The 24,731-nt window shown below is 38.7% G+C and overlaps 3 protein-coding genes across 3 annotated transcripts in view; 2 read left to right on the forward strand and 1 right to left on the reverse strand.

Moving 5' to 3' along the window:
• Positions 1–2,698: 2,698 nt before the first annotated feature.
• LOC138061842 (arylacetamide deacetylase-like 4 family member 1) lies at positions 2,699–6,408 on the forward strand. Its single transcript, XM_068916187.1, has 3 exons — positions 2,699–2,798; positions 3,512–3,704; positions 5,072–6,408. The coding sequence occupies exons 1-3, from the start codon at positions 2,766–2,768 to the stop codon at positions 5,137–5,139; spliced, it is 294 nt and encodes a 97-aa protein (XP_068772288.1). The 5' UTR covers positions 2,699–2,765; the 3' UTR covers positions 5,140–6,408.
• A 2,154-nt stretch (positions 6,409–8,562) lies between these two features.
• Positions 8,563–24,731, reverse strand: part of LRRC38 (leucine rich repeat containing 38) — a 149,245-nt gene continuing 133,076 nt past the window's right edge. Inside the window, exon 5 of the transcript XR_011135828.1 lies at positions 8,563–8,702. The gene's annotated coding sequence lies outside the window, so the exon portion shown is untranslated. The remainder of the gene's footprint in view (positions 8,703–24,731) is intronic.
• Positions 8,696–23,256, forward strand: LOC104141974 (arylacetamide deacetylase-like 4). The gene is made up of 4 exons (XM_068916180.1): positions 8,696–14,424; positions 18,633–18,849; positions 19,631–19,694; positions 20,478–23,256. The coding sequence occupies exons 1-4, from the start codon at positions 14,269–14,271 to the stop codon at positions 21,253–21,255; spliced, it is 1,215 nt and encodes a 404-aa protein (XP_068772281.1). The 5' UTR covers positions 8,696–14,268; the 3' UTR covers positions 21,256–23,256.

Raw genomic sequence — 24,731 nt, forward strand, 5'->3', positions numbered from 1 at the left:
TTTCTGCAGTAACTGGATCACTGCATCTTAGTGAAATATCACAGAATCACGTAGGTTGGAAAGGACCTCCAGAGGTCATCTAGTCCATCATCTAGTCCAATCTCATGGTCAAAGCAGGTTCAGCCAAAGCTATTATTGCTTATTATTATTTCACTTATTATTTATACCTGACTCACTCTGCTGTGTGCTTTGCAACCAAAGTAAGAAACAGCTCTTGCTCAAAAGGCTTTCAAAACAAGATAACAGAAGTAAGCAAGCGCAGCCTAACACTTATCGTGTGCTTGGCAAGACAGCACATCAAAAGGAATTTTGCAGGAAAACCACAGAGTGGTTTCATTAATGTTTTTGGGCGCTCATCTCAGGTAGGAGGATCCCCTAATCCCCAGGTTATACATAATGAACACAATAACTAAGGCCCACAACCTGAAAGGTGATTTGGGGCCCTATAATTCATTAAAGACTTAGGTGGGTTGCTTAAACTCACACAGCAACATGCACCAAATCAGGTAATTGACTCTGATTCTCTTATAGCCCAGGCCTGATTTATTTACTCTAAATCAAGCCAATCTGCCACTACCTTTCTATACTGTCTGGCACAAAGAAGAGTCTGCCATCCTGAACATCTCTCAGACTGCTCTTCATATTGAGCTCTATATAAACTTAATGATGTGACTTTATGTTATTAAATCCCATATATTTCTACACTTGGTTTGATGAAACGGTTCTTTCAGACGGTTCTTTTTACTTGCTTTTACAGCTTCTAAGTGGCTGCTCTACAACAGTATGCATTCTACCTTCAATTATAAAATGTTCCAGAGTTTTCAACTTCCGTTTCTGGATAATTTTACAGATAAATGCATTTCAGCATTTCTTACAAAGCACATGACGCTTTGTGCATTGCACACATGCAATGAGCATATCCTGCTCATTCTGGTGAGTGACGCTGCTGTTGTGCCAGTGACATATCTGTTGGTATCTACTGTCATGTATGTTGCAGTAAAGGCATGTAAAGTGACACACGTATGAGTTCAAGGCCTGATCTTGAAGTGTTTGAGGTTGTCATCCTATTTGCTTCTCTCTTACCTGGGTATTGAATCTCTCTCTCTTTCTCTCTCTCTCTCTGTTTTTTTTTTCCTCTCCAACAAAGGGCTCTTTTTTGTTCTTTTCTTGCACTTTACTTGAGATAGCTCTTAGAAGAGCTGCATCAACAGTTAAATGTGTATCTTCTAGAGCACGGGTGTCATACATATACCGTCCTTGTTGTATCTATCCACACACTCTGTCATTAAGAAATCAGTGACAATGCCAAACAGAAGAGATGAGAGAAAGCCTAGTAACTCACATCTTAGCCTTTGTTTTACTACATTTATATGGATCTGCATTTACACTAACTGTGCATATTACACTATGATATAAAGCTTTGATGATAATTATTTTGGATGGCAAAGTGTAACACTTCAAGGGGACTGAGAAAGAGGTGCCGAATGTAGTCTTAAAGTCCATAAAGCTCAAATTGAATAGTTTCTGCTATCTGGTATGTGATTTGATAATTATTTTTAAAATAAGAGTCTGCTCACCATATGATCTTCCATGTAAAAATCCAGTTTGTGACAGAAGTTAGGCATTCCAGCTAATAGTTTTTCACAGACATTATTTTACAAGAAAAGTATGTGGACGTGCCAATTTGGGTCCTCTTTTTCTCACATATAACACATTTTAGCACCTGCCTTATATGATAAATTTCACCTACTAGGACTGATCACACCTGTTCAGGAACAGTCATACTTTTTGTTCTCGAGTGTATTGTTATTCATGCTGAAATACTTTGTAACTACTGATCAAGATGAAGTTTTTCAACAGAATACATACCAATTTCCTCATTCTCCTCTGTGGCAGCGTTTTCCCAGAATATGAAGATGCCTCTGGGACATCAGGAGCTCCTAAAATGAGAAAAGGAAGGATGATATTTAGAGAGAATGCTTTGATACTAAGTTTATCATATATATTACTAGGTGTGATCAGCAGGCTCTGTAAGAAACACAGGGATGTTAAAAATACAGATGAGATGTAATAAATACACCTAAAACATGCTATTGCAGTACTGTTAACTTCAACCATTCCAAAATCATCATTCTGAAAAAATACTGATTTAAGAGTTGTGACAGTTTTTGGTTTCATACATACAAGATAGCTGGGATGCTGCAGCTGAGAAAGTTCTGCCTCTTTGTCTTATTGTGGCATTCCTGCGCAGCAAAATTACTACCTAAGGCCAATATTTGTATTGTCTCCGAGATAAAGAGAACAGATCTAAATTAAAGGCCAGATACAAAAGGTTGCGAAGATCAATTTACAAAAGCATAGATGGCTATTAGTTTAGGAGGCACTGACTTAGTAGGTACATGTGGACTTTTGTTATCAGAAGAGGTGTGAACAATATAATTTGCAAATGGCTTGTGATGACTATCATCATTCCAAAAGAATGAATTGTAATAAACATAAGGGCAATTAAGTCAGCGTATAATAAGAAGGGAAATGTTGTCCCTGGCAGGGAATGCATCAGTTACAACCTGTGTTCAGGATCAGTGAGGATTCCAGTGTGATTTTGAGGCTACCTCAGTTATCACTAGTTGACTGGCCTCAAATAACAAAGAGAAAATGTTTTGACAAATTTGACAGATCTCCTCTGTTTTCAGAGTATCTTTTTTCCCTGATTAGCTGTGAGAAATTGGCTGCTGAGCCATTTCAAGAATACCTGTAGGATCTTGATGCTGGCCAAGGTTTCACTGATGGAGAAGGAGGTAAGATTCAGAACCATTCTCATCAGGTTCTTCAGTTAGGCTGGCAGCACTTTGTTGGAGATTTTGAATACCACTGATATTCTTAAAGCTTGTTGTCACTGAACCTGTGGCAAGGACATGACCAAAGACCAGTAAGTAAAAAGTCTTGCATGCAAACTGCCATGAGTCTTTTTCTCCCGGTATACTGAATGCTGTCATCCTGGGCACTTTCATCCCACCTAACCTTAAATACTTTAATTAGAGGCATCTAAAGTAGATAGTCTCCCTCTATAATCAGTGGAGATGAATAGGTATCTCCAGAGTATGATTTAGCATTGTTGAAGCTGGAACTGCCCTCGAGAAACACTGTTTTCTCTTCATGGACTACAGAAGGAGCCTCAGGCCTTGTGACTCCCAACTTACAGACCTAAGCAAACACTTGATATTATTTGTGATAAAACCAGATCATAGTGATTTTATAAGTATTTATATAATACCTTTGACGAAACAAGTATTACAGCATTTTTCCAGAAATAACTGTATCTCACATCACGGAGACGTACATTTTTACTTTCACAAGTGAAATCATAAAGTCATTAGAGTTATTTATGGTAATCCTATAGAGTAGCAAATGACCAATGCAGGTCTCCTAAATACAGAAGGAGGTAGACTTTATAAGGGTGGGAAGATGTGGGTTTCCTATACTAATTTCTCATTTATCCTATTATGTCTAGGCAAAGAACTTAGAAAATTTGGGTATCTTTGAGGAGCATATACTTATACGGTTCATTTCGGATGGACTGCCAGCATGCAGGGATTCAAAGCTCTTCATAAAGGATCTACATTTTGGTGAGGTGCCAGTGAGGATTTACCTCCCAAGATTGCCATCTGCAAGCAAACGGAGAGGAGTCATCTTCTTCCATGGAGGTATGTGGGATATTTGGAAGCATCAGTAAGAAACTGAAAAGGAAAATATGATTATTTATGATTGCTAATTATATTTTTAAAAACCCTCCTGCATCTAAGAGGTACTTGAAGCTTAGTTTAGGAGAATGAGAGATGGAAAGCACTTTATCCTTATTTTTATCTACTTAATCTGCCCTTATTTAGTATCTACAATTATTTTTATAGGAAAGAGCATTCTTTATAGGATATCTACAGTAGGTAGCACTGCTGAATAAATTAAAAAATACTTTTTCATTTGAGAAACTTGGCAGAAGTTGTTAACTCCTGCATTCCTCTCTCTGATATGTAACTACAGCATGCTTACTGGCACTTCTATAAACTGTGTTCATGATAATTCAAGTGGCCTATAGCAGCTACTTTTAAATGTGTGGCAATGATGCATGGATGTTAGCTAAGTTGTCTTTACTCAGTTTAATTTATTAGAGAAAACAGATAAATCACAAACACGTAATTTAAGCAGTTCTAAAAGACACTGCTTTCACAGGCAGTAGACATGCACACATAATAAAAGTTATAGATTTGTAAGTTGAGGTAGAATACATCCCTGAGTAAATACCTGTAAACCAAATCTTCTAAGTGTAGGAAATTCAGAATTAGGGTTGAAGGAAAACCCAATATATTTTTAAATAAATCAAAGCAGGCTTATTTCTACCCACAATCTCACTATGAAACAATTATATAATTAGACATTTTAACATAACATAATTTGGATGACTTGGTTTTCTGCTTAACTAGACACAGAGAAATATTCTGCTTTCTCAGGAAGCATACCTGCCATATCCTTTGTCCTCCAGGAAATAGTCAAATCTCTGCTTCAAATATTAAATTTAGACTTAGCTATAGTATCAGAATTAGCATTCCCACAGCAAAATGATATGACATGCCTAAATAAGTCTCAGGCTCTCTCACAATTTATTTGAAATAATACAACAAGCTTTTGTGAAGGTCTAAGGCTATTTTATATCTTACAATCATTCTAAGCAATTGTGCACAATAATAACAACAAATAAAATCTTTATTTTCCTTACAGATCAACAATCTCCCTAAAACTATGGGCTTTACTGTGTGTCCTTATGATCAAAAATCTGGATTAATTTGATCCTAAGGGATCCTAGGGGAAATTGGGGAACTCACTAAAAAGGCAAGAGGCCCACACTGAGGATGTGGTACCAAATGTCCACTCTCTTTATTATGGAAGGTAATCAGTTATCTCCGTGGATCTCAATCGTGGAAATATGTCATAAGAAAAGGAGTGGGCACACTGCTTCAAGTATTCTAAGATATTAGAATCTAAGATATTAATTCCCTTAATAACATTTGTTCTCTAGGAAGCTATGAAAGAATATGCCGGTACACAGCCAGAAAATCTGATTCAGTGGTTGTGTCTGCTGGGTAAGTGAGCTCCACCCAGCGTTGGAAACGAGAATGAGAAATACTTGATACGGCTTTATAAAGAAAGAAGAGTAGTATATATGCCAACTATTTTCAGTAGAACAGAAAAACTTACATGCTTTATATTGTTATCACTATTGAAATGATTGCCTTTGTTCTTTAATAACAAATTATACGCTGTTTTACTGACTTCAGGTTTTTATATTTTAGGAGATTGTGAGGATAAAAAGTAATTAATAAATCTAAAATTTAATAATATTTTCCTTAAGCAACATGGACCACTGGTTCCTTTTAAAGATGGTTTGCTTACGGAAAATGTCTGAATGCATGAAGGAACTTTAGTTTCCAACAAATTCTGTGCAAAAATTCATTAGTTCAGGAAGCTATTTTGCCACTACAATAAATGAATAATAAGTGTCCGCAGTGTAAAAACCTCAGGAGCCAGAACTCAGTTGGATCTAGTGAGTAAGCAGGATTGACCTACAGCTTTACATCCATGCAAGGTTAGTGCAAATGGGAGAACCGCAGACTTTCCGGCTGGCCCGGCCTCTGATCTCAGAGGGATGCGCTCCGATAGACCGGGAAGTGAGCAAAGGTGTGGTGGCTTCCTGTAATGTGGATGACTGGACTGTACTACTCAAGCCCCCATGTTCTGTTAAACGATGCTAGAATAAAACTCCATGGTCCACGATCTGTGAATTCTGATAGAAATGGAAGAGGAAGCTGTTCTGCTTCCAGACCTTATCCCAAATAAATTTAAATAGGGCTATAAGCCCCCATTGCCCACTTCATGTGTAGCTCAAGTCTACGAAGAAACCAAAGAACTGTTTGAGACAACACTTTCCCCGCTGTTAGCAGAAGAGTCTGTTGTTTGCCGCCTACCCGATACCTGTATAGTTACCTGTGCGCATGATGTGCTCAGGGACGATGGACTGTTGTACAAGAAACGGTTAGAGGACAACAATGTAAAAGTGACCTGGTACCACATTGAAGACGGCTTCCATTGTGCCCTGGGTTTTTTTGGTTATAGTATATTCTCTTTTCCATCGTCAAATAAGATAGTGGACCATCCCGTAAACTTGGTATCAAAGGCTACTAAAATGCCTTACAGAATACAGTGAAGTATATTCTGTGGACTGCATGTATTTCAGTGATATTTATCATATTTACTAGCTATCTGTATATTAGAACCTAGGCAAGAAATACTAAGTTATGATAGCAGAGTCTACTGAATTCTGATTTTCAATTGATATTAAATGGGAACATAACCTCCTTTTCTTCTTCCTTTTTTCCCCTCTAACTCATAAATTGCTATCCTTGTTTTGTTGTTTAGATAGTTTTGTTCTCTTCTTCTGTAAGTAAGATACGTCTAAGAAAAAACCTCATTATTAATATAGCAAAATGCATTTTAAAGTATGCAACACTTGAATAATTAGCAATGTGCATACACACATTCACATAACGCATACAAAATCAGTAGGATAATACGAGTATCTGAGACTGGCAACGCAGGAAGAGCGAGGGAGAACATAAACAAATGGAGCAAACATAACTGAATGTCCTTTAAACTACCTATAAAGTATTTTTCTGAAAAGCACTGAGTTGTATTCAGGGAACAGAGAGACATAGTGCTTTTTACCTTTTTGTAACCAGTTAAATAAATATTCAGCTTGTTTCCTTCACTCAGAACTTCAGGAGAAAATACAGAAAGAACACTGAAGCTGCTAAAAAAATTTCTGCTAATGTCCAAAACATGAAGGAAAAAACATCTCAGGTCAGTTGTTAACTCGCTCGTCAGGACAGATCCACCTCTGCTAAACACTGATGCCAGGGTAAGCGCCACGGCATGTCAAAATAGCTGGCTGTGTGAGGCCTAAGAGTTGTATAATATTTCATCACTGTTATGCAATCATTTTGCATTTGTAATATCTATGCATGTGCAAGTGTGGAAAGAGGTTAGTATATATCTTCACTCTGTGTCAGCCCAACTGTGAGTAGGAAGAAATTGGTGGGTTAAATTCTTAGCGTTATCACTGTATTAATTAAATGTGGTGACAAGTTAGCAGTTACAAATTGCTGGAGCAACAATTACTTGTGAATTCTTGTTCTCCCCTTCCTCCCAGCAAAATGAAATGATGTTTCTTCATGCTCTGTTGAGTATGTTGTTTGTTTCATTTTTCCTATTGCAGGTATTAGTCATTTACTCTTCCAGTGCAAAAAAATACTTCTGGGAGTAAATAACACGATAAAACTCAAAATGTTCCACTGCTTCAGGGAGTCGCTTTGGTAACGTAACCTGACGAGAAATTGGGAATTCACTTCGGTTTCTGACCTCAGGGTGAGCGTTGGCAAACAAACTTATATGTTTGTAGCAGAAGCTAGAGCACCAGCGAGTCATATCTGCTATAAAGTCTATGCAAAAAGCTGCATTGCATTTGAGCAGTCAATTCACATCAAAGTCTGTTCTGCCAGAGCTATACTGTTATTTGTACATGAGCAAGCTGGCTCAAGGTTAGTTGCCTTCATGAACTTCAGACAAGCTCATGACAGTGACTAGGCATATCTTTGTCCAGGATCAATTTATTGCATGCATGGCTCTTTGTCTCTTCTGCAGCAGGCTTGTTCTTTGGTCGATACCGACATTTTCTTTTTAAAGTTTCCTGAATGGAAGCTCCTCCTCCTGTCTGAAGCAAGGGAATTTCGTAACCAAACTGAACTGACACAAAAATCCAAAGGCCTTGACATACGTACTGTCAGTGACTGGGTCTTCCACAAAAATAAGAAAATAAATGTACGCATAAACCTGCATACAAATTAACAAAACTTACAGTCTCCACGCAAACCATCTTTTAGTGTCTGTTTCTCAAATCAGGCCTTTATAGACCTCAGAAAAGACACCCGAATCTAGCTAGGTTATAATCATCTCCTCTAAGGATAAACAGTCCTCAGGTTATTTGGTATTACTCACACTCACATAAACCCCCAATCCTCCATGCCAATTTGTTCGTGTAACTTCCCCATTAAATACGACTTATGCTTCGTTTTTCATCAAGAACCTTGAGATTCTTATCATCACCACCAAACCAATACAATTTTCATCTTTTTTCACATGCCATTTTGGTATTGTCTTCCTTTCTCCTCTACTTGATTAGCGTGCTATTCTACCCGTGCTATTCTCTTTCTCTGGCAGCCAGTTTACATTTTCATGCATGAAAATCCTGCACGTGCTGATCCCTTCCTGTGCAATCCCCCAAAGACATTATCCACTTCCCGCTTCAGTTCATTTTCAAGACTCTTTGATGGCGCTATTTGAGGCTATATGCGTTACCATGCATATGTAGGAAATTAAACAAAAAAGTAGCATCAAAAGTAATATTGTACCTTCATTTTCCATACCATTCTTGAGTCACATACTCTTTCTCATGACCCTTTTCGATGGTGACCTGTGCTCATAATTCAGCCTTACTAAGTTTCCTAAGATGTTTGAAAAAAGCTCACAGGCTTAGCAGAGCAGGCTTCATATCTTCTGATCCACTTGCGAAGCTCCTGTCCTGTTCTGTACCCTATCTGTGTAGAGAAAATAGCATCAATAAAATTATGGAATAATGGTATTGACTAACAACAACTGCAGCCTATGGTATTACATTGTAACATTCTTAATCCTCTACATCCTTTCAACATTTTGAAACCACAGCACAACTCATAATTAACTTTTGCAATAGCCTTTTGCCATTGGCAAATATCACGCAAATATCTTAGTGGCTCCAGCAAACCTCTCCAATACCCTGATACAGTGTACTCTAACTTCTCTCTCTTCCCACTGGCCAAGTAATGACTGTACTGAGCAAAAACTTCTGGGAGCTGCTTCACCTTTCTTGGTCCTAAATGATGGGCTCCCTGTAAAGCAGTCTCTTCCCCTATGCCATACCGGTGATCCACAGAGATATTTAGAGACAGACGATTGAAAGGTATTCCTTGTGTAGTCCCCTCCATTTTGAAACCCACTTTGCTGCTTGGTCATCAAAGTTGTTTTTGCTCTCCTTCCAAATATTTTGCAGAACTTATCTTTTTTCATCTCAAGTATTCAGTGACAGAGGCAGGTATAATTCTTTGCTCAACCAGGTGAAATCCATGCTGAGATGTTTGCTGGCGGCAGTGAAAAACTAATGTTATAGGGAAGCTCAGTATGTAAAACAATTTCTTATGATGGATTGTGCTAAAGTTAGGAATTTATTTGTGAAGCACCTGGGATTTTTAGAAAGCAGACTGTTTTGTTAGTTAACAAAAGGTGCAGGCACCAAATTACCTAACATTACAAAAATTGTGAAACCCTAATATAAATATATAACTGCATAAACCAACCAGATAAATGGTAAGATTTTGCATTTAGGTCCCGAGATGGTTCGAAGTGCCAGAATTAAGGATGTTCCGTAAAATTCCACTGTTTGTTATATGTTATGAAATGACCACACATGATCACATACTATTTTACACACATCTCATTCAGTGCAACTCCCTGCCAATTTAGCAATCAAATACCTCTTTTCTCTTCATCATGCAAGGTGTCCCAACTCTGCATTGAGCATCGAATTAATTTCCTCTTGAGATTATTCCATGGCCCTTTATCTGCAGTCCTTAAATTAATTACAAATATTACTAAATTTATAATACTTCTGCAGTCTTATCATTGATATGTCTTGCTCATGTGCATTTTAATGTGCATTTAGACTGACAGTTATAAATAAGGTAGTATAGATATGTAAGTAGAGAGGAGTAGGTACTGAAGAAATGTATTCCTTCTTAATTTTATAGTAGTGACTCTAATATTTCCTAAAATTTAGAAAGTAGCAAAGTTAAATCATCTCCATGGAAGCTTCAGTCCCCTGATATATTTTTAATTAATTACAGATCTGCTATGTAAGATCTGTAGGATCTCTCATCTGTTCCTACGATGGGATTTTTGCTCATATAAAGGCACTTCATATTTTCCAAAGTGTGGAACTAAATTTTCAAAATTGTCATTCATTTAAATATTATTTTTCCTATTTTCTAGGGAAAGATATAGAACATTTTTTTTAGCTTCTTTACCTAGACACTTCCTGACAGCATATCCTTCTCACTGCCTGCATATTCAACGAATTACAGTCAAGTACTTAAACACACCCAAACACAAACTTGCAATCTGCTTACAGAATTATGCACAAAAATGTCTTTGCACAAGCAATTAGGCCTGCACAAGCAGTTATGCACACAAAGAAATACACAGAAATGCAAGTGCACACAGAAAAGTTGCTGCATAAAATAAGCAATTAACAGATATTTTCTCTCAGCTTACAGGTAATGGCATTCTGGATATGTTGCTCAGGATTTGTCTTCACTAGGCTAGTTCAATCAGCTTTCAAGCACCAGATGGCTCTCGCGCCACATAACTCAGAAGAAACCACTAAGGTCAAGCAGCACCTCTCTCAGGACACAGTTTCCCATTACCTGGGTCCAGGCATCTAGTCACACGCAGAGTGTCTGAGTCCAGGCAGATAAGAACCTAGGTGCCACCTAAACAGCACCGTGATTCAGAGACAGGCAGAGTTATTGGGGCCGACTGAAGACTATATTAGGGAATGTTTCGTGTTTGTTGTGGTTGCCTCAGTCTCTCTGTCCTTTATCGCGTGCCCTCTCCACCAAGACTGTAAAAGCTTATGGATGCCACCCCAGTGCTGACAAAAAAGATTTCAGCCACTGACATTTAGCTTGTCACTGGGAATAAATAAGAAAGGGAGTGCCTGGGCACCCTTTCCGGGGAGTGCAACAGGAGAGCCGAGTTTTAGCCGCAGGGACCAACTCCTCTGGTCTCGCCTAGAGAGTAAGTAAAAAGTTTAAAATTGGGTGAGAGAGAGTATGCCTTTGAAAGGTTGTTCAGGGACTGCATCCCCCTCCTGTGACTCAAGTAAGCTTACAAATTGCTGAGTCTATGCTTGAGGAGTTACTCCTTGTACCTGCAATGCCCAAATAAAACCAATCCACTGCTTCCGAAACCAACTAGCTTGTTTCTTTTACTGCTAACATCCACATCCCAGTAGAGAGGAAATCTACGTGGAAGCTCTGATAGCGATGACGTGGTGTTGGTGGGGTGCTGTGACATCTGGACCTAGCTAACATGCCCAAAAGAGCCCAAGTCTTAGCAGCTCTTGGTAAACTGGCTACCAATGGGACGGGCACCAAAAAGATTTGGAAGGCAAATAAGCAGTAAGGTAGGAAGAACCTTAGAACAAAGGAAACCATCACGTGTCAGCACACTGCTTAAATTGCCAGGGGGGCCAAGTCTGATAGGCACACTTAGACCACACCTAACTCCATTGGGACAGCATGAAGTTTAGCACAAAGCTGATTAGTTACTTTCACTATTAAATGCTAAAGAAGGCAGCTGCAACCATGTTTTGTGCAACAGTATTTCCTAATGTTCTTGCCCCAGCTGTGAGAAAGCTGAGTTTTGTATGCATCTCAGTCCTGATGGGTTTGAACTTACTCCTTCCATTTCCCAAGTGTCCCAATCACCAGGCAACAGGCAAAGTGCCTTTCATCAATACTCCTTATCGAGCTGGGATGCTGTATCAAGCGTCACAAGAAAGAATAAACAAAAAGGAACCTGATTTTATACTCATGGGAATAACCTTCTGACAAGGCAAAGGGGTTGCGGGGAAAGAACAGTCCCTGAAAGGTTGCTAGCTAAAACGAATAAACAGTTTGGGCGGAGGGAGCAGAACATCAGATCAGCTTCTTCTGGACGGCATACCCAGGCTCTAAAATAAAGTTCCTTCTTTTTTAATTTTAAGCAATGTTTTTTAGAGTCAGGAATCAAGGTCTGAGGTCGTCCTTCCAGTGCAGGTCATGAGTTGTGCGCCCTAGAGCTTTCACATTCTCTGAACTTAAGTTTTATTCTAAGATATATCCCTAGTTCAGCACGGATCCCTTGTACTCTTGTTTTTGATGAAACAATTTTATACAATCATTTTACCCACACTGCTACTTTTGAGAGTGAGAATTTGCTGCCTACAGACACAGTTTGGGTAGACAGTTAAAAATGAAAATCACTGTTCCCAAAGGTAACATGAGCTGAAAAGGCTTTGCTTTAGGGATTTTTTTTTTTTCTGGGGAAATCTTGGCACTAATGATTTGTTTACTGAATAATATGAGCACATTAGTTCCACAGGTAAGGCAGAGATGCTGAAGCTCACCATTAGGTACACAGAGTGGGCTGCTAATATCTAGTCATTCTTACTAGACATGAAAACATCAAGTCCAGGTTTGGCTGGAATCATATTTGTATTTGGAACAACACCTGTAAGTAAGGTGTTCATGAGAAGACAGAGACACTGCAGTATCCTGAGGTTCAACCAAGAGGCTGAGGTGGAGGGGAAGCAAATGGTATAGTTGATATACGTTTCCACCTGCTGGGCAGAAGCCACGGAGCAACAAGCAAAATGCAAAGCCCTGACACTCTAGGTTGCAACTGCTTTGTTAGAGTCAAAGATGTAACTGCATGCAAAATCAGGAAGTTAATCAAGTTGCATCCCAAAGGGCAATTCTGGTTTGAGCTGGAGGTTAGAAGCCAAGATAATCGCAAAGAAGGGAACTATTGGGAACGGGCTGCTTGTGTTCGCTTCCAGCTTTACAGACTCTAATACTAAATTACTCTGTGAAAATCATCCCTGCAGAAAGCACTGTGACTAGTCACCACTTAAAATCCCTTAAATTTTTGCTTTGGTCAAATCTGGATACCGCATGAATATTACACTGGCCCTCTGAGAAGGAGAAATACAATCAGGATCAATCTGACTTGAAAACTGAGGAGTTCTCACCAAGGGCTGTAACGGTCTGGACACGACTTCCATTTGACTAGGTTTTGTCTGTAACTCTTATCAGAAATTCATTTTCTATGTGCTACATATAATATGCATTGCATGTAATATACCTCTTAATACATAACTGCTGTGCATTATTTGAGATCAATCTCTAACTTCAGACTCCAAACCAAAGCTAATAAAAATCAACCTCTATTGACTTCAGTGGAGCAAATCCTCATCTGATAATACTCTTATGTAGTATTATATAACCACAGCTATAGCCTTCTGAAATGATGCTGTTAGAAATTGACTGAGTTAGATTTTAGCAACTGAGACAGCTGTGAATTCTTCTCTTCTGGGTTTGCTGTCAGCTGTTCCATTATTATTTTAGCAATAGTGCAGTAATGTTTGAAGGCTCTCAATAATGAATCATAGCAGTGCTGTACAAAAATGAACTGAAAATACCGTCCTTGCCTTGAAAAGGCTCCATTCTAAGCTAGAAGATCAGGAAATCTGAAAATTTCCCCTATTTTCAGACAGGTAAAATATACACATTTTCAACTGAGGTGTATATGTCTGTGTATGTATGCCTACATATGTATTCCTAATATGTTCAGGCTGACATTTCCATATTTATTTGTTTATATATATATTTAGGATACACAGAGTTAATGTGAGATACCTAAAATATCCTATTAAATGCCTTCTTATTGGTACTGTGGCTAACAACAGAGGGAGGTAGTGCCTCTCTCTAAAACTAAAGGAGTTTCATATGACGGAATAAAATGTCAAGAGGTGTTTCTGTGAGCTGAAAAACTTGATTTTGTTAGAAGTCTGGAGAAATAAGCTGTAGGGGCAAAATAAATCAAGAAACTGAGCAGCTCTGAAGGTGATTACCAAGAAATCCTGTTCCACAAGAACTAAGGAATAATACAGACTTGACTTATTCAAGAAATCGGGAGAGACATAACAGGTTTTTGTCTTCTCGTAGCTGATGCTATAGATATGTCAAGCACTGGTTCTATGGTGATGGGCACAGAATCAAAACACATTAGATGTAAATTGAAAAACTGCTTATGCAAGCCACTCCTATATATAATTGTTAGTCTACTTAATTGTATGGTTTGATTGCTACATGTTTTTACCTTCCTATTGGCATTTTTATAAGCCAGATGACAGGATATGAAGAGAATTGCTAATCCTGCACCTTTATCTTCAGAAATACTTCAAAAGTCAGAGGTACAAGGTGGTCACAGCTGGTTCTTCCATTTCACTTTGAACAGTCCAGTGAGATGGAACTTCTCTTAGCAATTTTTCTTGTTGTTTTGACTGTCATTGTGGCAACAGCATTCTACTATGAACATCCCAAGGCAGAAATCCCTCGTGAATTTACTCAGCGCAAAAAGCTTTACCTTCTCCACTACCTCCTGAATTTTGGTTTTGGTCTGGTAAGTAAACCTTGCTTTAAGTCGGACCTTTAACTTTATTGCTGATAGAGGGCTTTTTTAGAATTAATATTTAAATATACTGCAAATATTCAGCTTATTTGATGATGTGAGCCCCACTACAGGTACTTTCAGCTCAGCTGGGTATGCTGGACTCTACTGCTTGCTATAGGGCACTAAAGGTAGCGATACTGAAAAATAAAATTCTGCAGCAAGTATAATACCCTCCTTTTTTTTTTTTATGATGGCTTAAGTTTTACCTTTTTTATCCCGTTGCCTCAGAGCACTGGAACGCTTAAGAAGCAAATGCACTGCAGTATGTTGAACCTCGTGTCTGTACGACAGTGTGCCTATTTAGAGAAGGAGCAACTAAATGATGTGTGCATGTCATCTCATTTCTCTTTTACCACTCTATCACTCTACTTCTGAGCCATCTAAATGACAGCTGCCACACTGGTGGTCTTTTGCTTTTCAATGTGTCCATATGACTTCCCTTTTTGAGTTAGTACAGACTGCTAAAACTTTCTTTATCATTGTGCCTTGTCATATTCCTGATGTTTGGTTTATAATCCTTGTTTCTCTTCAAAACTAAAACTCCATTTCCAATTGCCTTTTCAGTTTCATCAGTCATCCTCTCCTGAATTCATTAAGTCGCCTCTGCCATTTTATAAACACTTTTTTTCTGTGACAGCTAAATTAAACGTTCTCCTTTCAGCCTTTTAAATTATGAAAAAAATCTTTAGTTTGTTTTCGTTGTGTATTATGTTTCATTGCAATGTGGTGTTCTAGCGTTAGTATTTTCTCCTCCCTTTCCCTGCTACATTGCTTATTAAGTTTTGTTTGAAGGCAGTCAGTAAGTTCCCAAGGACATGACTCATCCTGTCTCTTGAGAAGTGCCTCACCCAGATCTGAGCGCTGCTATGAGAGTAAAGTAACACAATAAAACAGGATAGTGATAGAAGTTAAATTTAAGTTCTCTTACCATCTACTACAGTACGTGTGCACTTTCACATTTTCAAAACACTGTATGAATACCCTTTAATAGCATCACTATACCCATCAGACAAAGTTTATTTTTGTGTAATTCATACACAGAAGGCCTAACTGCAGAATTTAGAAACTCCCTGGTGACTAAACTAGTTCTCAGCTTCTGATCTTACCATTTTGTATCCTTTCTGCCAGCTAGCGAGAGGCCACGGAGAAGCGCTGTACCACATCAGCTCAAAGGAACAGAAAGATAAGAGCACTAATGTATAGTTATACAAAAGTATGAATGCAAGTAAAGTCTGAGTCACGTAGCAGCTCTGTGTATTGCTGTCAGGCCAATTATTTATGCCAAAGTAGCTAGATCCTTTCAAGGCATGACAACCCATAATGTCAAAATTGTAGGGAAAACTACAGAAATTTAGTGTTCAGATGAGACAAAAGATGCATTTTAAGTCACTGGAGACAAACCAGTTTCAAGGAGCTTAGAATCTGTGCCCAATCTAAAAAATTCTATCAGGAGCGGTCTGCATCTGCCTATGAGGACATATCTAAATAAAAACAGCCATGTCTCAATGTTATTAAAATTTCTTCATTGAAAAATCTGCCTATCCTACTAAACACCTACTTTATAAGAAGAAAAAAAGTCGACAGATCAGGAAAGCTGAACAATAGCCAGGGGAACTGCGACTGAACCTGTCTGGGAAGTAGAGATGTGAACTCTGAGAGGCTGATTAAGTTATATTACCTACTCTGCTAGGAATTCTGAAAACTTCCTGTACCCAGTGTTTTCCAGGAATGATTTAGATAGAAGGGCTGGCACAAAGTACAATGCAAGTGAATTCTGGGCTGTACATGGTAGGCCTCTGCACCTTCACCTGCAGAAAGAGGACAGAGGACCCTAACACCACGGTTAGCACAGCTCTGTCACATCCCTCCCACAAACATTATGGTACATATGTTGCTGCAGGCCCTGATCCTTTGCCTGAACATGCACCTGGATTCCCACTTCTAATCTAATTCTGATCTTCCTCTCTGCTTCTCACAAGACGTTTCTCCTGGTAGTTGGCAATCATCAACATCAGTCCGTTGTTGCCAGTGGGATCAGTTTTTCAGTATTTTACTTTGAATGACAACAGTTGAATAGACACTGTTGCATCTACATTGATTGCAAAGGCTGAGATAGACAACTCTTCAGCCGGGGTCACAGTTTTCTAGTCCTGTCCTTTAACCTTCTTATGCCACCAGTAATTCTTCATTAGTATCAATTTTCTTGACATCCTTGGGCTGTTGTGTCAGCTATAGAGTTAGGAGGTCCTTAATCATATAACCAAACTGACCAATTAATCATATAATTTGTGAATCAGTATTTACAAGACAAAGATGATCTCTATATAGTATAAAAGCAATATAATATACAAGTGCAGCTAATTACAGGAGAAACCTTTACTGTTACGAAGGAAGGAAAACTCCAGAGGGAAGTGGAGGATTAAAGAAACAACATTATTTTCCCACAGACATCACACAATTTCTGCAGAAGGAACCGGCCTGAATCTAAACCTTGGCCACAAGATGCACCTGGGGTCAGCCTTGCAAACAGCATAAAATGGGAAACCTATACCAAATTTAATAGAACCACATTATTTAACTATATGAGGATTGTGAAACGTGAGGCGAAAGCCACAAGAAGTACTGTGGTGTTTTAAGTTATAGGCAGCATATAACTTTGCATGTAAATTTTCTTGGCATATATATTCATATGTTCAATATATATTCAATATATATTCACACGTACCTACTTCAGAAAGAATTAATGGTAAAACAACAAATTACTCATAACCACTGGAAGTTGATCAAGGTTGAACCACATAATCTACCACTGGAGAAGTCAAATACTGAAGAAAAAAAGTACAAAATTTAATCCAAACATAGTGGAAATATAGGGATACTGCCTAGGTATTTTTCATCTTGAGCAGGAATAGTCTAGAACAGATTAGATCTGAAACAGCTTAAAGCCGTCCAAATGTAAAGAAGTAAACTAGTTTAGACTGACCTGAGAATTTTTTGGCCTGAAAGTTTAAATACGAATCACTGAGCTGTGAGAAGATCATAGTAAGGTTCAAGATAATACTTGCTAAGGAAGCCAGCTGTAGTTAATACTATGGAAAAGCTTTTCTGCAAGCTAAAAATAGCTTGAATTTGGGCAACCAATGGATTAGTCACATTTCTTCAGGCAAGGCACAAGTTTAAAATGCTGTAACTACTCTCTCCTTATTTTGTTCAGGCACAGGCCACTTAAATTCTTGACAGTTTGAAGAATTTCACATCCTCTTTTATCTATTATTAACAGTTTGAGCATTTTCCTACTGATATCAACAGAGCCAGGATTTTGCCATTGCTATTTTGAGGCTCTTAAGAAGGAAATAATTTGAGAAACGCCATGATCTCATCTAATATTTCCAATCTAAGCTAGACATTACTTAAACTAGACATAACAAAGCAGTTGGCCCTATGTTTTTCTAGATGGCATTAACACTATGGTCACAAGATTTTTGCCAGAGACATTTGGCATTCAGACTTTTAAAGTAATTGTAGTATGGCAGAGCCCAGCTGGCTCAAGAGAGTGTCACTGGAGTACATTTTGGCTTTGCAGGGTATTTATGAACCTAATCCAGCCTGTAAGCAATGACTGTGATGATCTGGAGACTAACTGCTACAATATCCAAAATAAGTTGATTACCTACATCCAGTCTCTACATCTACCAACTCTACCACTTCTAGTTGAGAACACTCCTTTAGCAGCCATCTACCATCCTATTTTCTTCAGCTTTCGACTGATTTCACAACAGATTGGGCTCTTGCTGAAGCAAGATAATACTAGTGAGCCAATTACTGTGATTCTACCTCTGCAAGAGACTCTCAGCCAGGCTCTTGGCTCTTGCTTTCAGAGGAGCATGGAGGCAGGGCAGAAGGTTCTTCTCAGGCAGCTACAGAAGATAAGTTCATCCATTCCTGTCAAATCTACCGTCTTTGAATTTCAGACACTGGTAGGTAGGACATTACAATGAAGATGTATCCACACCCCCATCGTAACTGGCCACTTTGTTCTCAGAACCCTGAGGAGACAGAGTTTGAACTGACCACGGAAATGTAAGTTTTTTGTGATTATTCTCCAGGTACGATGGAAATCTGCACTAATTTGTGTTTTCCCCCCCCTTTATTAACAGGCAAAATTTTTAGAAAAAGTAGGTCTCACCACAGAGGTCCATGTCCTCAGGGTTACAATGGATGGACTACCACCATTAAAAGATAATCGTCTTCTCATCAAGGACCTGAGGTTTGAAAAGGTTCAAGTAAGAATTTACCAGCCAAAAATACCAACCACTGGCCAAAGAAGAGGAGTTCTTTATTTTCATGGAGGAGTTGGACTGTTTGGAAGCATTTGTAAGAAATTCAAACAACACAAACTATAACTACAAACACTGTCTAGTTGCTGACCTGACATGGTATTTCTTGAATGACAAGAAAAATTAATAAGTTAAACATTACAAATAACAAAATTTACCTCAGGATGGCAGAATAATTTTATTTACATGTAGTAGGCACCATGTTAAATTAACAGATCAGGTATCTAGGATTTTATTCTGATCAATCAAAATACCTGTTGTTTTTTTTTTTTCCCCTTCTGCTCCCTGCTGCTTATGCGAATACTGAAAACATCTCATTGTAGTTTTACTCCTTAAAGAATTCAGTTTGTTTTTGTCTGTGTGCATAAGCTTGCATGTACATGTGAACACGGTAGCGTGTCTTTACAGTGGCAAAAAAGGAAAAAAATTGCATTTTGAAATGGAAAGGCGTGAGAGATTAGATGGCATCTCATGCATGAGAAAAACTGTTGTGCTAAATGTTTGACAGTGTTTAACAGTTCTTTTTAATAACCTCTCATCTTCAATGTTACTTTACTCGTGGTAGCAATGGTGCCTTCTGTTAGCTTTTCCACAGAGCAGATCAAAAAAAGGCAGTGGTATAAATTCTTGCTTTCTTACTGGCAAGAAGATTCCCACAGACAATGAAACTGTGAACAATGTCTAGCTTACACCATGCCACCAACAGGAGAATTACAGTGTAGCTTTATTCACAGAACTGAGATAAGAATTTCAGAATATTTTAATGTGAATTATTTTCAAAGCAAGTTACAATTCCATTGAAATATTTTGTTTTACAGGGGCCTATGAAAGAACATGCCGCTATTTCGCTAGAAAAAGCAATTCAGTGGTTGTATCTGTTGGGTAAGTGGACTCAGTTCAGCCACACACACAGTCCCAGCCATCTGTGTCTCCTTCTAGGTTTTTAAGTCTTCAATGCCTAATCAGGGCAAGCCAGGTTCACTGCAAACACTGCCCAGAGCACTTAACATTTAATGATCACATGTGTTTCACCAGCACTAACTACTTAGAAAGAATCACTACCTGAGATAAGCATTTTAAAACTTATTCTGATGAGCTGTAATGGACTTTTAGAGAATCAATTTTTAAGAGTTCAGGAAAAAAGTTTTTGTCTTGGAATTTGATTAAAATTGCACTAATTGCTCCTTAAATCCTAAAATGCTTTAAGAGTCATTGGTTCTTATTGACTATGTTCATTAAAAAATTCAGTCTACAGAAAAAACATAGAAAATCTTTCATATTTTCATTATAATTTTTCTAAGCTCTCATTTTCTAATATTTTGTTGGGAATTTTTTGCTTTGATTTCTAACTAGAACAGCTGATTAACTGATTCATACATCCATGCCTTGACAGCTAATTCCAGAATAACTCAGTGCATGCCTTTAGTCACCTAAAAGACAAGTAATTACAGGATGTATTCTACAGTTATAGAATAACGTACCAAAACCTCTCTAAACAATAGCAATAGCAGCAACTAGGACATCATAGGTAATAATAATTTCACTAACAGAATTCTATTGATTTCAGAATATTTTCCTACCTTCAGAAAGTATAGGAATTAAAAGATGGCAACAGGACCATTCATTAGATATGACTACGTTAAAAAGACTTTCCCTCATATTCAGGTATCGCTTAGCTCCTGAGTACCCATATCCAGCTCAGTTTGAGGACTGTCTCGCTGCCACAACACACTTTTTGAGGACTGCAGAAGACTATGGAGTAGACCCTACTCGTGTTGTCATCTGCGGAGACAGCAGTGGAGGTACACTCACTGCTGCTGTTGCCCAAGCAATGGTGAACAGAAAAGACCTCCCAAAGCTGAGAGCACAAATCCTAATATATCCTTTTCTCCAAGGCGTAGACTTTAATTTGCCTTCTTATCAGCAGAACAAAGGAGTGCCCGTTTTGTTAAAGGAACGAACCCTCATTCTTGGTTTGAAATATCTCAATAAAGACTTGTCAGTCATGAATGAGATCTTTAAAGGTGTTCATGTTCCAGAGGATTTGCAATTGAAATATCAGAAATGGCTGAGTCCTGACAACATCCCTGAAGAGTTTAAAACAAGAGGCTACAAACCAAGAAAAATATATCCATCCTCAGAAGAACTCTATGCAAAAGCAAAGCCTATTTTTGACCCAGTTTTTTCACCTCTACTAGCTGAAGATACTGTTATTCCTCAGCTTCCTGAGGCTTTCATTTTGACATGTGAATTTGATGTGCTTAGAGACGATGGACTGCTGTACAAGAAACGATTAGAGGATCATGGTGTAAAAGTAACCTGGTGTCATCTGGAAGACGGATTCCATGGCACAGTATTCTTAGCTCATTATGGTAGCATGTTATCATTTCAGTCTGGAAATAAAGGCCTGCAAAATGTGGTAAATTTTCTAAAATCAACATAAAACTCCATTTCTTGCTTTCCTTTCCCAAGTCCTCTCTTTTATTGGTTGTAAAAATTTTGAAAACACCTCAATTTTCCTTTTTCTTAAATAACCTTTGAAATTTCTCCCTTGGACCTTGTCCTCTTTTTACCTAAGAACCTGATTTGGTAATGGCTTTTGTTTCACTTTTACTTACGATAGGCACAATCAGCTGCACCCATAAATTGTCCTCCAAGACAAGTTTTTCGCAGTGCAGTTTGGCTTAATAAAGTTCTGATACTATTAATGCACAAACTGTGATTTGAGGACAACTCGGGGCTTACTTAAAATAACAGGGCATGAATCTACAGGTTAGGCATATACTGAGCATGGTCAATGATTTATAAAGGCCTAAATCTGATGGAAGCTGAATGTGAGGCAAGCTTGAATCAGTGCAAGGAGAACCACATACAGATAGAAAGACTTGAGTGCACACATTTAAAAAAAAAAGGCAGTGGAAGAAAAGGAAAGGATGTCGGGAAAAGAATTAGACCTGGAACTACAGATGTAAAACTAAACTGATTGAGGAATACAGCATCTGTATCAATACTTTAATACATTAGCATCAGTCACTATACAATTATAAGTGCTCTTTCCTTCTCCCACCAAATGTCAGAGCAGAACTGTCACTTGCATGTGGCTGGAGGAAGGGCCAGGCTAGGAAAGGAGGTCCCAGCAAACAGGAGATGCAGAAGCAGCTCAGTGATTCTAGTACTATTTTGTGCTACAGGGGTAAAAGGTGGAGTCTCCAGCGACAGGTCCTGGACCTCTAGTGACATCGGACTGTCTTGAGAACAAGCAGCCTGATCCTCACTCACAGCTCTCTGAGGCCCCACTGATCCCTTGTTCAAAAGACTGAAATAGTATTGTGGTACTTGCTGATATTCCGATAATTTTAGATGTAACAGCATTTCGCAAGATTCAAATGATATAGCCTGTCACCGCTAAGACGTGTAAAGTTTGTAGGGACAAATACGAATAAATCTCAGTTTCATATTTTTATATATTTAGAAAATAAATTCCTAGCTGGGTACTCCCTGGATACCTAGACAGGTAAATTAAATGGTATTTTGAGATTTTCAGATGCCAGTATTTTCAGCATTTCTGTTAAATATAGTTGCTGTGGAAGCAGAAGAGTGTCTGCTTTCTTGTGATCTAGGACCTGAGGCTGTTCAACAGTACTGACTCTGGTGAGCAGCTGCTCTACCTCTTCTTAAAGAAACTCCCTTTTTTGGGGCTTATTTTCAAGAAGCCCGAGGAACCCATTATCTTTTGAGACCCACTACTTGGACAAAGGAGGTTGAATTTCATCAATACATTCAAAAGCTATTAGAGGGTAAATGACAGATAAAACCACATAGGGATGCAGCACATCACATTACAAACCTACTGCTTTCAAAGAGAAAGAGTAGCTGATTGATAAGCAAAATAAGCTACATTAAATATTTAGTGATTAACATTTTCTAATACAATCCGTGTGAGGGATTACAGGTCTTTACTTTCAGAGCTTTCAACAACTCTCTGAAAAAGTCAGATTGATATTTTGCTCAAATTGTAACCCTAGAATTTCCACCTCTCAGTAAAAATCAGTTAGAGTAATAATAAAGAGATGAAAATAAGAAGAGCATGAGTTTATTGCCCATGATTAGAAACTATGGGAATTTAAAAAAAAAAAAAAAACCCTAGCACTCAGGACCAAAAAGGTTTCCAGTCACTGAGTATACTTATTTGGAATCTGAACAGTTTTTCCTGACTACATTTGATCTATTTTGGGATACATAGATTTATATTACTTGATGTTTAAACAATAAAAATAATCACATAAAATATTTTACATCTGCCTTTTATATGCATTTTGATAAAACCAGTTTATACATATCATTTGTTATGACAGAGTATCATTGGCATTTAACTTAAATCTGTGTCATTGGCATTTAACTTAGATCTGTGTTAAGGGTTTGTATTTGATAACTGTAGTTTCTAAGACAGAAGAAAAAAATTGTTAAATAAAAATGACATTTTTTATTTAAACATAATTATATTAAATTCATCAAATTATTATTTTGATATTTTCTTAAATTTCTTAAAAGTGTAAGCAAGCGTTGTCAAGAAGCGTCAATAAGCATTTTGGTGACATTGCTCTTCCTGAGGTGAAAGATCTCACATGTAACTGTCTCCTCTGTTTCAAATATACTCTAATACCCTGCATTCTAGCAATTTATCATGTTATTGGACATGCATACCTTAAATTCTTCAGTAAGTTACATTTGGAGACATGCTGCGTTTCCATATAGAAATGGAACTATGGCTAGGTTGTAATTTTACCTACAATCAAAACTTCAGACTAAGTTTTTTTAAATTAATACCTGGACCACTGCCCACACTATGAATTACTTTTGTTTTTCTCAGGGAATTTTCTGGCTCCTCCATTAAACAAGAAATCTCTTTATCTAATATTATTGGACATGTTTTCTGCTCACCACTGCTGTATTTAAATTATAATCAAAAGTGCGCTACAGGCAATTGTGTAAAGTAGGTCTGCAGACACAAGAAGACACCCAACTATCAACAGAAAAATGTCCTGCAATGCTCTGCATGGTTAGGTTATCACAGAATGGTTGAGGTTGGAAGGGACCTCCGGGGATCATCTAGTCCCACCCCCCTGCTCAAGCAGGGTCCTCTACAGCATATTTCCCAGGATCGCATCCAGACGGGTTTTGAAGGTCTCCAGCGAAGGAGACTCCACTACCTCTCTGGGCAACCTGTGCCAGTGCTCACTCACCCTCACAGTCAAGGAGTTTTTCCTCCTGTTCAGATGGAACTTCCTGTGGTTCAGTTTGTGCCCGTTGCCTCTTGTCCTGTTGCTGGGCACCACGGAGAAGAGACTGGCCCCATCCTCTCGACACCCTCCCTGATCAATACTTGTACACATTGATCAGACCGCCTCTCAGTCTTCTCTTCTCCAGGCTAAAGAGGCCCAGCCCGCTCAGCCTTTCTGCAGAGGAGAGATGCTTCAGTCCCCTCATCCTCTTTGTAGCCCTCTGCTGCACTCTTCCAGTAGGGCCATGTCTCTCTTGTCCTGGGGAGCCCAGAATTGGACACAGTACTCCAGATGTGGCCTCACCAGGGCTGAGGAGAGGGCCAGGATCACCTCCCTCCACCTGCTGGCAACACTCTGCCTAATGCACCCCAGCACACCCTTGGCCTTCTTGGCCACACTGCTGGCTCATGGTTAACTTGTTGTCCACCAGCACTCCCAGGTCCTTCTCTGCAGAGCTGCTTTCCAGCAGGTCAACCCCCAGCCTGTCCTGCTGCATGGGATTGTTCCTGCCTAGGTGCAGGACCTTGCACTTGCCTTTGTTGAACTTCAGGAGGTTCCTCTCCGCCCAGCTCTCCAGCCTGTCCAGGTCCCTCTGAAGGGCAGCACAGTCTTCTGGTGTGTTAGCCTCTCCCCCCAG

Source organism: Struthio camelus, chromosome 21, assembly GCF_040807025.1.
Source record: "Struthio camelus isolate bStrCam1 chromosome 21, bStrCam1.hap1, whole genome shotgun sequence".
NCBI lineage: Eukaryota > Metazoa > Chordata > Aves > Struthioniformes > Struthionidae > Struthio > Struthio camelus.